Source organism: Mytilus californianus, unplaced genomic scaffold (assembly GCF_021869535.1).
Source record: "Mytilus californianus isolate M0D057914Y unplaced genomic scaffold, xbMytCali1.0.p SCAF_42, whole genome shotgun sequence".
NCBI lineage: Eukaryota > Metazoa > Mollusca > Bivalvia > Mytilida > Mytilidae > Mytilus > Mytilus californianus.
In genome coordinates, this window is record NW_026262693.1 from 178,281 (window position 1) to 195,731 (window position 17,451).

General features: G+C 32.9%; 1 protein-coding gene across 1 annotated transcript in view; it reads right to left on the reverse strand.

Moving 5' to 3' along the window:
- Positions 1–1,387: 1,387 nt before the first annotated feature.
- The window catches only part of LOC127699841 (polypeptide N-acetylgalactosaminyltransferase 5-like), a 67,944-nt gene continuing 51,880 nt past the window's right edge, over positions 1,388–17,451 (reverse strand). Inside the window, exons 4-11 of the mRNA XM_052203218.1 lie at positions 14,641–14,805; positions 11,616–11,841; positions 10,070–10,187; positions 9,065–9,238; positions 7,571–7,705; positions 6,708–6,806; positions 4,582–4,707; positions 1,388–3,758 (exon numbers count right to left, since the gene is read on the reverse strand). Of these exons, the coding sequence (XP_052059178.1) occupies positions 3,636–3,758; positions 4,582–4,707; positions 6,708–6,806; positions 7,571–7,705; positions 9,065–9,238; positions 10,070–10,187; positions 11,616–11,841; positions 14,641–14,805 (1,166 nt within the window). The 3' untranslated portion in view covers positions 1,388–3,635. The remainder of the gene's footprint in view (positions 3,759–4,581; positions 4,708–6,707; positions 6,807–7,570; positions 7,706–9,064; positions 9,239–10,069; positions 10,188–11,615; positions 11,842–14,640; positions 14,806–17,451) is intronic.

The following is a 17,451-nucleotide window of genomic DNA, read 5'->3' on the forward strand; positions in this document are numbered from 1 at the left end:
CCAGTATACACACAACTGTCATATACTTCCGAATAGAACAAGTAATACCAGTATACACACAACTGTCATATACTTCCGAATAGAACAATTAACACCAGTATACACACAACTGTCATATATTTCTGAATAGAACAAGTTATACCAGTATACACACAACAAGTAACACCAGTATACACACAACAAGTAATACCAGTATACACACAACTTTCATATACTTCCGAATAGAACAAGTAATACCAGTATACAAACAACTGTCATATACTAACGAATAGAACAAGTAATACCAGTATACAAACAACTGTCATATACTTCCGAATAGAACAAATGTATGATGTCTAATATGACTACAGATGGCGCGGTGTGAATCAGACTACAAATGGCGCGGTGTGAATAGGACTACAGATGGCGCTGTGTGAATATGACAACAGATGGCGCGGTGTGTTTACACAATTATGTTCGGTCTTCTTATAACAAAACCACTTAATCCCTCCGTAACGTGTTAATTTCCCGGGTTGAAATACAGAAAGGTTTTTTTTGGTAGCAATGAGGTTTATCTTTCGCACATTGCAAAAATGATGAATAGAATAAAAAAACATGGGTATACATCTAATGGAATTTCATAATCAGAAGTGCACAAGGCTACGTTATATGCAATCATAAAGCATTGTATACAAGGTATGAACAATACTGGGTTTATTCTTATCAAAAATCTTAGTACTAATTTAGTCCTTTTAGACAAATGTTTACTGTTTGTTCATTTTTTATTCTGTCACAGCGCTATTCTATGTTAGGGATAGGATTGAACATTCACAAGACATTACAAGACATGACAAGGCAATCTATTTAGAACTTAAGCACACATAAAGTGCTTCAAGGAATGACAATTATACATTAAAAAATACATAATTATACATTTGCAAGCACACGGTAGGTATAGTGTACAGCTGGGATCGTGTTTTTTTCCCGAGTATTTTGATCGGGTTTTTTTTCGGGTGTCGAGTGAATATGATCTAGATGTAACAAGCCTACTTCCTTTCTGATAAAACACGTAAAGGATTGCATGCTTGAACTAGATATACAAGATCATACAATTTAAGTTAGCTTTTGTGATAAAATAGATATTATCAACCATTCTACATTATATTGTGTTCTAAAAATATATTTTAGCCTTAAAATATACCGCTTCCGTGTGCGGGATTTTTTCGCTGTGTTGAAGACCCATTGGTGGCCTTCGGCTGTTTTCTGCTCTTTGGTCGGATTGTTGTCTTTTTGACACATTCCCCATTTCCATTCTCAATTCTATTTAATCCACAATATAGAATAGAGACCTTTTTATACACATAGATAATGCAAGATATTTTTATTCCAATTAAAGGGCACACGACTGAAGAGCATGAAAAATAATGAAGAACTTTTGAAAACACAAAGCAATTACATAAAACGAGATTGTTAACGCTGTATTTGCATATTTCATAGAAAGCATCGTTCATTTGTATACATATTGTCGTTTATCGCATCTAATAAATTGCATGGACTGATATATATATATATATACGTATGTTTGGATACGAAAACGTAATTTTAACATGTCAAGATTCTCGTGACTTCATGTATTTCCAATGCATAAAGTATAACTGGAGAGACAATACAATCTAGAAGTAAAAATTGCAGATTGACATTAGTAATTCGTAGTATAATGCATACAGCGCTTTTCGTGATTATTCAGATAATTTTTGTGTTAAAATATTAAAATTATATATTTTATTAATAATCACAGATAATCATAACATTCTGTAATCTCTATCACGTCATCCATTAGAGCAAGTAAATCTTTAATTTCTCTTAAAGTTCCCCTTTCGACAACTAAAACGTTCGTTTTATCCTTGTAACTAGTCATCTGATTCTTGCAATAAAATTTTATCACCAGCATAAAATAGTCAAGATATTCTAAAATCCATGCAAAGTTCAACAAGACAATATTTATTTACTTGTTTATATCGTTCTGTATAAAGCATCTTTCTAAATCATTAATGGAAAGAGTAACTAAAAAGGATGCCAGCCATGATTAACCCAGTAACATTCTTAAAACGCCACCCCCAAGCAATTATATATATGTTAACCAACTATTTTTCGCTAGCGATTTATTTTCGCGACTTTCGTGAGTAAAACAATAACGCGAATATCAATCGCCGCGAATATGTAAAAATAGGGTCTTTCCTTATTTAACTACATCAAGTACTGTAAATTCAGAAATTATTGCGAGGTTTGAAAATCGCGAAATTAAATTGTCGCGTAGTGGACTAGAATGGGCTAAACGCGAAATAAAGTATCCGCGAAAATAAGTTGGTTTACAGTATGTTAAAACGTGAAATCTCTGATAATGGGTTATCCCATCAACAGAGGTAGGGCTAATTTCCCTTTGATTTGTTTCAAGCAAGAAGGGCAATATTCAAAAAGTTTTTTTCAATATTTACAATATTATAAAGATGATGTGTGTACATTTAACAATATTATGATTTATTTCTAAAAAGATGAAAACCAAATTATAAAAATCTGAAGATAGCTACATACTATTGTTTTAGCAAATTTTAGCAAATTTTGAGTATTAAAAAGATGGATAAAAAAGGACTTTCTATACCAAATATGAATTCTACAGGAAGTAAAGTTATACATATTATCTTTCCTCTTCAAATTAAGACATATTTGTTAAACCCGTCCTCAGATGCAACATTTTATCAAATCATTCAAAATTTGCAGTTTCACTGTTCATAAATCAAATCAAATCATTTTATTGATGTAAAATCCAAATATTGGGTTGTTACCAAGACAAACATGACAATATTCACAAACATACAATATAAATTTAAGCACCATTCATTTATATTAGTACCTCGTATATTTATATATTTTGGAGGAGGTGATACTTTTGCAAATTTGAAAGTAAAAGTACAATATTCTTAATGCTATTGTTATAAAATATAACATAACAAATATATATGAAAAATAGAAAATAATCACAAATTTGTATTGCATAATTAGTTTCTTGTCAGCAAGGCGATTTCTTAGTACACATAAATCATTAACCCCCTTAACAATAATTTTAGTTATGTCATACTCATTAAATGTAAACATAAATGTAAATTTTTCCTCATCAGACATTTTGTTGAAAGATTGAACTATACTCTCTAATCCCGAAAAAGTTTTTGCCTACGTTTTTCTAATATTTGAAATTTTAAAGCAAAATCATATTCATACCACATTCTACATCAATCTTATAAGTGGGATAGTCATAAGTATCACAAGAAAGTGAACCAGAAAAAATAGTGAAACAAATAGCAACATTACGGAATGTCATAGATAATATAACGAAGTCAAGTCAACTATCGGCAGCAATTCACCTACAATCCTATAACACAATGGTAATAGTCGTGACTTGAATCCAATAAATATGATTTGGCGGGAATATCATCGAACATCATCGTCTGTAATTCACATTTCACTTGATTCCAACGTTATATTCAGTGGCACGTGTCACGCAATTCTAATGACATTGTGTATGGAATTGTGGCTGTAAAAATCTTTGTTGAGTCAAAACACAGTTTCACTCTTTTCAAAATAATATTATTTATTCAATATTATCTTAATCTTTTCCATATCCACTGTTGATTTACAGATCCTACGCACTGCTGCAAATTTACTTCTGTTTTATTAATTATTGTTAAACAAAGCTTACTAATCCTGTGTCGAATTGTATTATCCTGAAAAATAAGAAAAAAACCCTTACCTTACTTTTTCAGTGCTCGTTATTGACAAATGTGTTGAATACTTTGTGTTCCTCTTGAATTTAATCGTAATGTTTTGGAAAACTTTTTTGTCACATTAAAAAAGTTTAAACTGTTAACGGAACTCATATCGCTTTACGGAAAAAGTATGGTTACGTTCAAAAGGATTTGAATTAAATATCTAATAAGTGCAAAGTCAGATCTTTCTACTTCAGAATGTTTTGAATCCTCCTTTTTTTTCTTATAAAAGACAAAAGTATTTAACTTCAAAAGAAGGGCATATTTTCAAATCAGAAGAACCTGATTTTGTACTTCCGAACTTCCGGTAACCAGTGCGCTCTTATATAATAAAAAGTTTGTTTTCTGCACAAATCAAGACAAGGAGTTTTTCTAACATGAAATGACTATAGATCTAATTCGATTTGAATTTTAGACATGAGAATTAAAAATGCATGAAATAACTGAATTTTGACATAAAATGGGGCATTATAACTTCCATCAAATATTTCGATGAGATTGTTAAATTATTTGCATTTTTTGTCTCAGTCGTCATTGTACTCATGCACAACTCTGGCAAAGAGTTACGTTTGGACTAGTGACGTCAGAAACTGTTTTTAATTTGTTTGAAAAGTTCAATAACACTTAATGTGTTTGTCTGAAACAGTTGCAAAGAGAACGGACACATTTTCTATGCGCCAACATGTATATCATCACAATTAACTCTATGTCTAAATATTTGTATCAAAGTATCACAAAATTAAATAAAAAAAATGATTGACAAAAAACATCTTACACCTACCGATCTGTAATCCCACTTTCTGTGATGTTCAAAGTCACATTCTTCTATTATTAGATGACTGACACTATCAACAGCAAGACAGAATACCGAGTGACGGATTTCAAAATTAGCAGACAATTCCCAATACTAAAAAAATCGAATTGAGCATTTCTTAGTTTAACTGTAGACCACAACAAAATACGGCGATCATTAATACAAGCATGATACATCCTACATATGTGAGGGGGGGGGGGGGGGGGGGGGGGGGGGGGGTAGGAGGGGTCCTGATCCCGAAATCCCGGGCTTAAAAACATGGAATCCCGAGGTCCCGATTTTAAAAAATTTAAATCCCGACATCCCGAAATTCGAAAAAAGAATTCCCGGATCCCGAAAGGATCAATCCCAAAATCCCGAGCTTAAAAACACCCGATCTCGGAGTCCTGATAAAGGTCCTACCCCCCCCCCCCCCCCCCCCCCCCTATATGTGTTTCTACTTATTCTATATAGAGGATCATCATTTGACTTTTATTAAGACTGTTTATATATATATATATGTATTATGCGGTTAATATTGGAAAATTACCACCAAAACCTGGGGGTGATAATTTCAGGTGCCCCGAATAGGTATGCAGATTCAGCTCCACATGTGGCACCGTCGAGTTGCACATGTAGGTACAAATCCGACGAAAAGTTTGATTCGGGAGGTCACATTCGTGGAAAGGATGACGGGACTATGGTTTCGACAATTGGAACATATCCGTCGTCATCTGTGAAACAGATAATACAGAACGTCAACCAACTCTTGATGGCGTTCGTAAAATTTTCGAATAGATGATTTGAATTTCACCATTTGGAGCTCTTGGTTCAAAAGCAAACCTCCAATAAGGAAATCATAATAGGAAATGCAAGTTCTTAAATATCATATCGCCTGGGAGATATATACTACATACGAAGGTCCCCAAGTTCGTCTATATAGTGGAACATGAAGTATCTTGCATTAAATTCATATACCAAAGATCATATCAAATGTTGTTTACTAAAACCTTTCATTTCAGTTTGGTCTTAGGATTCTAGCAATGGTAAAGTCAGATATGCGACTTAATTGTAGAATCACATCAGTCATGGTCATTTTCGAGTGTTTTTTCTGAGAGGCACAAGTCCTTCGTTGTTTATATTTAGTGACTCCCTAAAGTATCTGTATAACTAATTCATTAAAACAGCGTCCCCATTCGCCCACCAGACAACATAAGAAAATGTAAATTTTGAGAGTGGCTTATGCGCATGATGTCACCCACTCGAATGCGCCCATGCAAGTCATTATCAAAATTTGCCCATGACAACACAAGTTTGTGTAACACACTTGTAAGACATACAAAATACTAACAAATGATAGCGATCCGTGACACATATTTCTTGGATAACATATATACTTAGTGCCAATATTAACGCCATAGTTGATATCACCAGCACGTGTAGCCCGTCGTCTCCACAATAATTGATAAATGATCGACGTTCAATAAATCCTTAACCAGCCTTTTATGTACCTGGTTGGTTTCACTCCACTCTTCCTAAATTACGGGTCAAAATAACAACTGCTAAAGCTTTATGAAAATTAATCATTTCGAAAAACAATCAGAGGAAAAGGTGTTTAAGCTCAGAACTATACTTCTTTTTATTCGGAAAAGGCTGATAATTATGATTGTTTTGACTTCAAATATAGGTCAAATGTATAATATGAAGATCAAAATTGCAATATCAAAGAAAGGAAAAAGTTGACAGAAATAATTATATAGACAAGTTTCTTGCGTCTGAAGCCTTTTCTGGATTTTCCTTAAATCAGGAACGCTCAAAGCCAAATATTTGAAACATTCACAAAAATCAGCATTTTATAATTTTTGATGATTTTCTAGTGTAGTGTGTTTGTTATGTTAGTACCCAATCGAGACGTCTGAAGAAGACAATAACTTGTATACAATGAACACAGAAACTACTTGGATATCGTAAAAATACTAATTCATTCATCTCGGATTCTCGCGCGTTGTTTTACGGTCAACTATTAGTTTGTGTTTTCAATCGACACGAGCGATATGGAGGGATTTACACAATGTCCCGTTGTTGAAAAGCCTTTATTGAGATAAGTTAATTACCTGATTCCCACTTTGATAGTGACATTCAAGTAAAGAAACTGAAGACATGGTAGAAGCATCCAAACAGACGGTAGATATGTTCTGTAAAACTGGTTTGATCTAGAAAACAAAGAAACTCATGTTTACAGATCCTCCTAACCTTTGAGTGCCATATTCTGTGCTTTGAATATTTTTGTATGGGTTTGTCTTTAACACTTCATTTGACAATTCATCAAGATTTTTTGTTGACGTGGTTGTTAATTGATCTTATACAATTAAAGTTGAATTAGATATTTGCTACAAGTGAAATCATATACATCTGTCAACCAAATTTACTGTATTTGGACAATTCTATATAGAAGGTTACAATAAAGTCATCATGGATACCAGGCTTGAAAATAAGCGGTTATAAACTTTGGTGTATAAAAATCAAAGTGAAAGAACTTTTTATTCTAAAGTAAAGTTGCCTATATCTATAGCTATCTAACTTGACATACTAATTTTCCAACAAATCACATTTTATAAATGTCAATTTTTTAAAATGTTTCTGTAACCACAAAATATAATTGATCAATCTTAATTTTTTATTTGACTATTTTCAGAAATATGTATTTAGTGTGACGTCCATTTTCGACGAACTAGTACACGTTTTTGTTTAGGGGCCAGCTGAAGCCCGCCTCCGGCCTTGGGCTGTTATCTGCTCTTTGGTCGGGTTGTTGTCTCTTTGACACATTCCCCGTTTCCATTCTCAATTTTATTAATGACAGGGATAAAGATTTCTAAACTGATTTTGACATCAGAATATTATACAATAAATCAGAGAGACTGTTAGGTATGATTTTCATACAAAAATGGATAGTTGTTCTGCAATTAAATGGTATTACCGTTCCCCTAGCATGTAAGTTTTCTGGAACATAAAAATGTATCAGTTCCTTGGCGACCTCTAGATAATGTGTAAAAGGTTTACATTTGTTCCTTTTCCTGATCATTTTTCTTTCAGCCACATCACCTGCTTTATACTGTAAAAGAATGACCATTCATATAGCTAAGAATAAAGGAAAGCAGTGATGACATATCTTTTTAAATGTTTTTTTTCATATATAAGAAAGAGAGGCGAATGATATCAAAGGGACATTCAAAGTAAAAAACAAACTGACAACGCCAGGGCAAAAAACGAAAAATGACCAAAACACAAACAACGGTATAAAAACACAACATAGAAAAATGTATTATCAATTTATAGAACTAGTGATTAAAAGGTGTCATTAAGAGGGGAAGATTTTAAGTTTTCAAAATGGAAATCTTGACCCTCCTAAAAACATAAACAAAAACCAACTCCCACCCCCACGACAAAAACGAATCTTCAGTATTGGTCCTATATAAATAACCGTTTAAAATTAATTGGAAAGTCATATGTAATGATAAATTTTACCCTGCGTCTTTTTTAGTTGTAATCTCTGTCCTGCCTTTTTATTTTTCACTCTATTCGGTCCTGCCTTTTTTTTTTAAAGTTTATCCTGACTATTTTTTACATAAATTGTCATCCTGCCTTTTTTTTTGCAAACTTTAAGTGTCTCATCCTGCCTTTTTTTTTACTCAAAACTCCTGTTCTGCCTATTTTTTTTCAAATTTCATCCTAGCTCCCCCCCCCTAAATATCAAATGGTAGCTCCCTTTGTCGTGATAGTGACAGTAACAAATATAAAACCTAATTAACAGATAGAAGTATACTTAACTTAAAGTGTTGGAAGGGTATTGCCTAAAATGATTGAGGTTACTTATGTAAGCATTTTAAGTGACAGTAAGTCCAATCATTGAAGAAATGTTCAGTTCATTTACACCACCTTACCTTAAAAATACACTATACAGTTATAAAAAATAAGGAGAAACAGAATGAAAGGTAACCAAGATACAACCTACAACTGTCATACAAGTGGGGGGTGTAGCTAGCTATTAAACCAGGTTTAACCCACCATTTTCTTAGGTAAATGTCTGTATCTAGCCTGGAATATGACAGTTGTTTTTTCACTCGTTCCGTTGGTTGATAACGTTTAATTTTGTCAGCTGTAATGGACTTCCCCTTTTGAATTACCTTGGAGTTTGGTATTTTTGATATACTTTTCTACAAAAAATACCAATCGGTTTGATTTTTGTGATGTCTTATTATCAAGCACTTAGAAGTAACAAGCGGATTGATAATCAACAAAAAAAAGTGCGTAATCTATTTATACAGTAATTGCTGCAAACAAATGACGGTTCAGAACTAGCATAGTTCTTTTTTCAGTACTAATTTATTTTCATTTGTCGCCAAAATTAAAACATAAAAAAATTGGTTATTTATAATTAGTATCTACTCTATATACAATAACTTCAACTCACCGTGTAATTACCATACTGTTCGAAAACAAACTGTTTGTAATCGTCGAGCCATACTTCGGCAACTCTGTATTCATTAGATATCCTAGTATTACCCGCACGCCAAGGGACAGGTCGATATAGATGACCAATATGCGAACAGGGAATCATAAATATTCCATCTCCACATGTTATATACTACAACAATATTTGATACATCAAAAATATTCCAATTGCATTATGACATACTCACTCACAAGTTGATTGACCGTCATGGAATATCCGTTTCACAGATGACAACGGATATATTCCAATTGTCGTAACTACAATCCCGTCCCCTTTCCCCCGAATGTGACCTACCGAATTACACTTTTCACCGGGTATGTACTTACATGAGCAACACGACGGGTGCCACATGTGGAGCAAGATTGCCTATCCTTCCGGAGCACCTGAGATCACCACCAGTTCTTGGTGGGGTTCGTGTTGTTCAGTCTTTGGTTTTCTATGTTGTGTTTTGTGTACTGTTGTTTGCCTGTTTGTCTTTTTCTTTTTAAGCCATGGCATTTCATTTTCGACTGATGAGTTTGAATGTCCTTTTGGTATATATTTGTGTTTTTATTAAACTTTTTGTGAAATTCTTTTCTGTTTTGAAAAAAATATAATTATATAACACTAAAAAAAATCGGACATCGAGTATTGAGAATTAGATTGAAAGTTACCTTTATAGCCAGCTCTATTTGTTCACCGCCCCATACATATTGAGAATTAGATTGAAAGTTACCTTTATAGCCAGCTCTATTTGTTCACCGCCCCATACATATTGAGAATTAGATTGAAAGTTACCTTTATAGCCAGCTCTATTTGTTCACCGCCCCATACATATTGAGAATTATATTGAATGTTACCTTTATAGCCAGCTCTATTTGTTCACCGCCCCATACATATTGAGAACTAGATTGAAAGTTACCTTTATAGCCAGCTCTATTTGTTCACCGCCCCATACATATTGAGAATTATATTGAAAGTTACCTTTATAGCCAGCTCTATTTGTTCACCGCCCCATACATGCATTCCTGTATCCATACCACCAAGTTCTTGGAAAATTGTCTTGTTTGCAACAAAGACGTTACCTTGCACACTGGGAAGTCTAAATAATAGTATTTACTAAATAAATCACTGGTTAGTAGATTTCTACGAGATAATGTTAATAAAAGAATAAAGTCTTATAATTTCCGTGAATGTTGTCTATAGATATAAGAAGATGTGGTATGAGTGCCAATGAGACAAATCTCCATCCAAGTCAAAATTTATAAAAGTAAACCATTATAGGTCAAAGTACTATATTTGTACTTAATCAACTGCAACCCTTTTAGGATTATACGTATAAATATTTTTGGCAACTCCATATGACTACAACGTATGGGCATTTTAGTGCAGATATGACGTTTAAGATATCACTGTGACGTCATAAAATGTGATAATTGAGAATTTTAACCACAAACTACCATTTCGGATAATGGGTATGGTTTCATCTAATATGATCAACAGCCCTACTTAAACATGACAATTGTGATTTATAAAACAAGTTGATAATTGAGAATTTTGACTAAAAACTGCAATTTCGAATAAAGATCATGGTTTCATTTAATATGAACAACAGCCTTACTTAAACATGATATTTGTTTATGGCATCTAATGGCATGCTATCTGTTTTGGATAAAGCTGTTGATCATTAAAAAATATTAATATCACGATCAAAATAATAAAAATAATAATAAAAAATAAAAAAAATAAAAAAGCAATTGTTTGCAGTTTTATTTTCTGAAAAAAGCCTGATGTTTGAATACCCTGAGCAAATATTTTAGAAAAAAAAATAAATGTATAATGATGACGACGGATATGTTCAAATTGTCGTAACTCCAATCCCGTCTCACTGAATTAGACATACACCGGTTTGTTCTTACATGAGCAACACGACTGGTGCCACATGTTGAGCAGGATTCGCTCACCCTTTTGGAGCACCTTAAATCATCACCGGATTTTGGTGGGGTTCGTGTTGCCTAGTCTTCAGTTGTCTACGTTGTGTTTGTGTACTGTTGTTTGTCTTTTTTTTTCGTTTTTATTTTTGCCATGGCATTGTCAGTTTGTTTTCGACGTACTAGTTTGAATATCCCATTGGTATCTTTCACTTATTCTTTTTATTGGTATTCGATATATTAATTATATTTAGTGAACATCTGAAGGTTGTTATGTCATACATTTATTATAGTTTGTATAAGTAACAAATCAGTTAGCTTTTTTCATGAAGGAACATGTGTGCTGCTACTAGGAAAATCAAAAGTTTGTCCTGAATTGATACTTGATACAATAACAGAACCATAAGCTTTCTGGTAAAAATTTCAAAACGTTTTTCTGTAACTGTTACATTTAAAAAGTCATATCAAATAAAAGAATAACTGACCCAACTACGTAAAGTTATTTCTATCTGCATTTACAAACAAATTAAATAAACTGTTGTTTAAAAATCTTAAAACGGCGAATCAAATTCGCCTAATAGACAAAATATATATAATACCTGATAGGAGAAACTTCAAAATTTTCTCTACTTAAGAGGTATTCTCTCTTAAATGGCATAATTGTTTGCATTAAACGCCAATCAAATGAAAACGCGATAGGTTTTTTCTTCAGATCTAGTTCAGTCTTTTTATACTGAAAGGTGTTCATGTCAATTCCATCTACTACTGGAACTACAAGAGCACGGGGTGTTTCCTTTAGCTGTTGCAGCAATGGTTCTAGCCAAACTGCAAAGATGAAATGCAATTATGTATAAATTTTCTGATTTACCAAATGTTGACAGATTATTATTGTGGAATTTCGTTTACTAAAATTGACTTCGTTCATTGATTATATTTTTTCAACATTAATGGCCTGCAAACGTGTCACATCGTTAGATTGTTTTTTTTTCAATAAACCTTGAAAATTATTAAAATACCATAATGTTATATAATTGAAATATAAAATCATGAATTTTTCGATATTTCTAACATGTTTGGTGCGCTGGTTTTATCGACTATATCATGGGAGTCCCGAAACTGACTATAGAAGTTGAATAATTGCATTACAGAACATACAAGTATATATCAAAAGCAAAAATAGTGTTAACAACATATACATATCTTATTCATAGGAAGTCAGTAATACAAATTGATCACCCAGAATGATGACATTCAAATTTAAAAATCTTTATAATGAACGGTATCAACAAAATATCGATGATAATTGTAAAGTCATAACAGCTTTTAATTGATATCTTCAAAAATTACTTGCTAAATTTCAGATATAATGACATTTCATTTTAAAACTAGAAACAAAAGAGACAGAAAAGTCTAACGACACCCTTCCGCACTCCAACACTTAAACTGCTTATGGGAAATTGACATATTTTCTCAAGTACCACTTCATATTTAGAACTATAAACTATAAATAAAAAATTCTGACAAAGTTTTTTCCGGTCAGGAAATGCCTCTAGAAAGGGTTGCAATGTAAGATATGGAGACAAGTTTGATTTTTCCCTAAAGATTTGTCGATGGTGTCTTATTGTTTTTTGAATAAAATCGCCCATTAATCAAGCACGATGGTGCGGACAGAGAGACTCATAAGTTATAGACATTTTTAGAATAAAAAAAGAAGAGAAAAACAGTAAAATAGAGTACAAAACGAAAAACATCAAAACCGTATATTACATAAATGTTGAATAATTTATTTCATTTAATGATGAAAAGATACGTAACGATCTACTTCAAAATCCTCAATCACGATCTTTACAATTTTGCAGTAATATTAAAGCTTTGAATTTTTCAACGCTCTTCACTTTTATTCCCATTGCCAAATTGAAATATCGACCACATCTTCTCATTGAACAGTGCTTTTTTCCTACAAAATTGGGTATCACAGATACATAATCCTTTGTATTTAGTCATGGAAAATCTTACTTTGCGAAGAACCAATTTGATTCCAATAACAAATACTCATCAAAATGCAGGACGTTTTGATCGACACTTATTTGTTGAGCTTGCTGGAAAAATATTTCAACAAAGAACCTGTATTCCAATCAGTACTAATTGTGCACTCTTACTGGCCTACTTGTTTTGTACTAATATGACGCAGAATTGATAAGGAACCTTCTCAATGACAACAAAGAAAAGCATCTTGCAAAGTTCTTTAAGTTCACTTTCAGATATATTAATAATGTCCTGTCACTCAATAACCTACATTTATGTAAGTGCTTGAACCTCATATATCCCAGTGAACTTGAGATTAAAACACTACCGAGACGAGAAGGTTTACTTCATATATCGAACTTTTTCTCGATATTTACACAGATGGACGAGAGATATCTATGATGAACGTCATGATTTCAAATTTGCAATTGTCAAGTACTAATTTCGCAGCAGTAATGTACCTTCTGCCGCACCGTATGGTGTATACATGTCACAATTGATACGTTAAGCTCGTGAATATTCACACAATACAAATGTTCATTATTAGGGATGTGCTCCTGACACAAAAACCACCCCAACAGAGATATGAGAAAAAAAAGATGACTGCAATCGACTCTACATTAACTTTACGATAACCATCATAAATTAGTTGACCGAAACGATGTGTCTTTGTCCCAACACACTGAGACATGTATTCGCGGTTTACAAGAATAGTCGTGTGATCTTTAAATTTTTAGATTGCGTCCAATTCTCGATTGTGACATATTGACAATGTGGATATGCATGGCGGGTGATGTATGCATAGCTGGAGACGCTTAATTACATGTCGACGCACCGGATTCACTCAATTTGGAGTTCATGCGATTTACTCAATTTTTCGATGTGCATCTTCATAACGATTTATGAGATTCTTGATGTAATGGAGATTGTGATGCCTTTTTATTCTGTAATATCTTTGAAAATAGCTATCAGACTGCTGAAATTATGAAAAGAGCCACGGGTTCGATGGTCTGATACAGGATTTACCTCTCTTTAGTATATTCAGTCATACAATATTTAATTTAAATGTAAATGTAAAAATGTTAACTTATTTGATTGGCGTCTTTATTGGTTAAAACACAAATATGTAATAATTTGAATTCGACTACTTTACATACAACTCTAGTAAAGGAAGTCTCAATCGCACTATTTGTTTTGAAAATGATAATTCTTTCGAATTCAATCTTTTAGAAGTGTTAACATGTTATGATTCTTCATCATGTTTCTTAGTCTTGCTTCTTTTTAGTTGTAACAATGTTTTCAGTTAAAATATTTGTTTTCTTTTGCATACGAACTGCTTCTTATGTGTTTGACTGATACTCTAGAAATTTGAGAGACATTTAATTTTTACCAAACACAAATAACATTTTGCCTTATTGTTAAAAAAAAAAATAACAATCCCAAATACTTAAAAATGACTTTAATACAAAAATCCGATAGTAGTGTCATTGTTCACAATATGACATAAAATAAATTGAATTACGTCGATTTATAGATTGACGGTCATCCTAGAATCCCCTACCATGCCGTAAAAGCGACTAAAATGACATTTATGAATACCTTCTGCTACTTCCTGGTGTGAATCCATGACAACAATAACATCCTCAATCGTTTGATCAATTCCCCGTTGCCTGGCAACCATAAGACCCTTGGATTCCTCATTTCTTATAACACGTACATTGTAAAGATGTGATAAGTAAATATCAAGTTTGGTTTTCAATTCCCCTAAATAAAAATGTAAACAATTTTATTATTTATTATTGAGGCATAATGCCATTGAAATTCATAAGCACCACATTATTTTTACCGTGTTAACCTTTACTGCAGATACACATTCAATAACAAATGAACCTAGTATATTTGCTAGGAACGCGATACAAATAATAAAGTATTGTAAGCCGGCCTTTTGTTAACTATACGCTTTGCACGTGTACTCCCCTTGGATCCGCTTCTGAAGAGGACGTCGACCTATATCGTAAAAGCACTTTTCTGTTTGGTGAATTTTTCGTAATACTAACTTAAAAAGGATTTTCTACCACAGGAATATATTACCTTAGCTGTAATTGGCAAAATCTTTTGGAATTTTGGGTCCTCAATACTATCTAACTCCATATTTTATTTGGCCATTTTAAACTTTTTTGATTCGAGCGTCATTGAGTTTATTCATATTTAAGCTAGTGAAAGCAACTAGTACAGGAGATTTCGTTGTATCGAACTCGGTGTTATCGAAAACTCGAATAAGTGGAGGTATTTTGTCAGTCCCGGTAAAATCCCTATTAGTTCAATGCATTTTTACCTCTGATGAGTGCCCTTGAAGGAAAATTAACCCCATTTGTGTCGAAGTTCGAAGTAAAAGATGATTTTGATTTTTGGTGTTTTAACGGCCCTTTTAAGCGCCGCTTTTGTGCTATTTCGTGGTGGTCAGTTTTTATTGGTGGAGGAAGCCGGAGTGCCCGGGGAAAACCACCGAACTTCGATAGGAAAACTGACAATCGAAGTAAAAGAAAATAGAAGGAAAAGAAAACATGTAAAAATCTTTGGACTCTTTTTTTAATTCAGTAATGAACATAGTTGATATACGTATTCAACATTTTAAAGAACATTTTACTCTTAACAATAACCACAATAAACCTATTTCTCGTATCAAACATAAACTAAAAGAACTAGCCAAGGAATTTGTTTTTGTCCCGGCCGATAAAGCTGCTAATAATATTATTATTGTTTGACGTAAATTTTACATTGAGGTTCTGAAAAAAGAAATCACCAATTCACCAACATTCCAACTGACTCCATTTTCAGAAAACGACATCTGTAACAAACATAAACTTTTAGCTACCGCTTTACAAGCAGAACCAAATACAATGAAAGTCCCAACTATGTATTGGCTTCCGAAGCTACACAAAACACCTTACAAATATAGATTCATTTCGTCTTCAAGCCATTTTTCCACTACTAAATTGTCTATTCTTCTTACCAGTACACTTGGTACAATCAAAAACCTGATAATAAATTGTTCAAATAAGGCCTTCGAAAATAGTGGAATTAATTACTTTTGGAGTGTCAATAACTCGTTGGAAGTACTTGATAAATTACATGCATATATTGGTGATTTTGAATCTGTTCAAAGTTTTGATTTTTCTACCCTATATACCACATTGCCTCACATTCTCATTAAGAAAAAATTCACACACCTAATTAAATGGGCATTTAAAAAGTCAGAATGTGAATATATATGTTCAAACTCTTTTAGGTCATTTTTTAGTAGCAATAAACAAAAAAACTATGTCAATTGGACATGCTTTGATACTATATATGCCCTTGAATTTTTACTAGATAACATTTTTGTTCGCTTTGGAAATTCCGTATATCGTCAGGTTATCGGAATTCCAATGGGGACTAACTGTGCACCACTTATTGCGGACCTTTTTTTGTATTGTTTTTGATATCACAAACTAGTCAAAACATTTACTAAATGTTATCATCGGTATAAGGACATCATTCGTAAATATAGCTCAACATGCAGACTTCTTATACGTTCAGGTATTTCACATCCAATTTTTTATGGAAATATTCTTTATAAAGCACAAAAATGTCAGTATTCACCTCTGAAGCTAACAAAACCTTTAAATAGACTTATTAAGAAGGGATATAGTTACGATACTGTTGTCAGGTCATTAAAGATTGCATATTTTGGCGTTAATATTGATTCACTTATAGGGTCTTTGCATCGGCACTAAACACATTTATTTAAAAATCAGTTGTTGGCATGACACGGGTTATGTTCTTCTCATATATGTTATGATGATATGATACTAAACCCCTAACGGGAAGGATTGTGCCTGATATTCATATGATGAAGAAATAATCTTTCAATCAGATTAATTGAAGTCTGGAGCTGGCATGTCAGTTAACTGCTAGTAGTCTGTTGTTATTTATGTATTATTGTCATTTTGTTTATTTTCTTTGGTTACATCTTCTGACATCAGACTCGGACTTCTCTTGAACTGAATTTTAATGTGCGTATTGTTATGCGTTTACTTTTCTACATTGGCTAGAGGTATAGGGGGAGGGTTGAGATCTCATAAAAATGTTTAACCCCGCCGCATTTTTGCGCGTGTCCCAAGTCAGGAGCCTCTAGCCTTTGTTAGTCTTGTATTATTTTTAATTTTACTTTCTTGTGTACAATTTGGAGTTTAGTATGGCGTTCATTATCACTGAACTAGTATATATAATTGTTTAGGGGCAAGCTGAAGGACGCCTCCGGGTGCGGGAATTTCTTTTATTTCCTTAATATATTCTCGATGTACCCATTTGTTTGTATGAAAATCTGATTGGCAAGTCAAATTTTTTTGTTTGTTGACGCCTTTGATA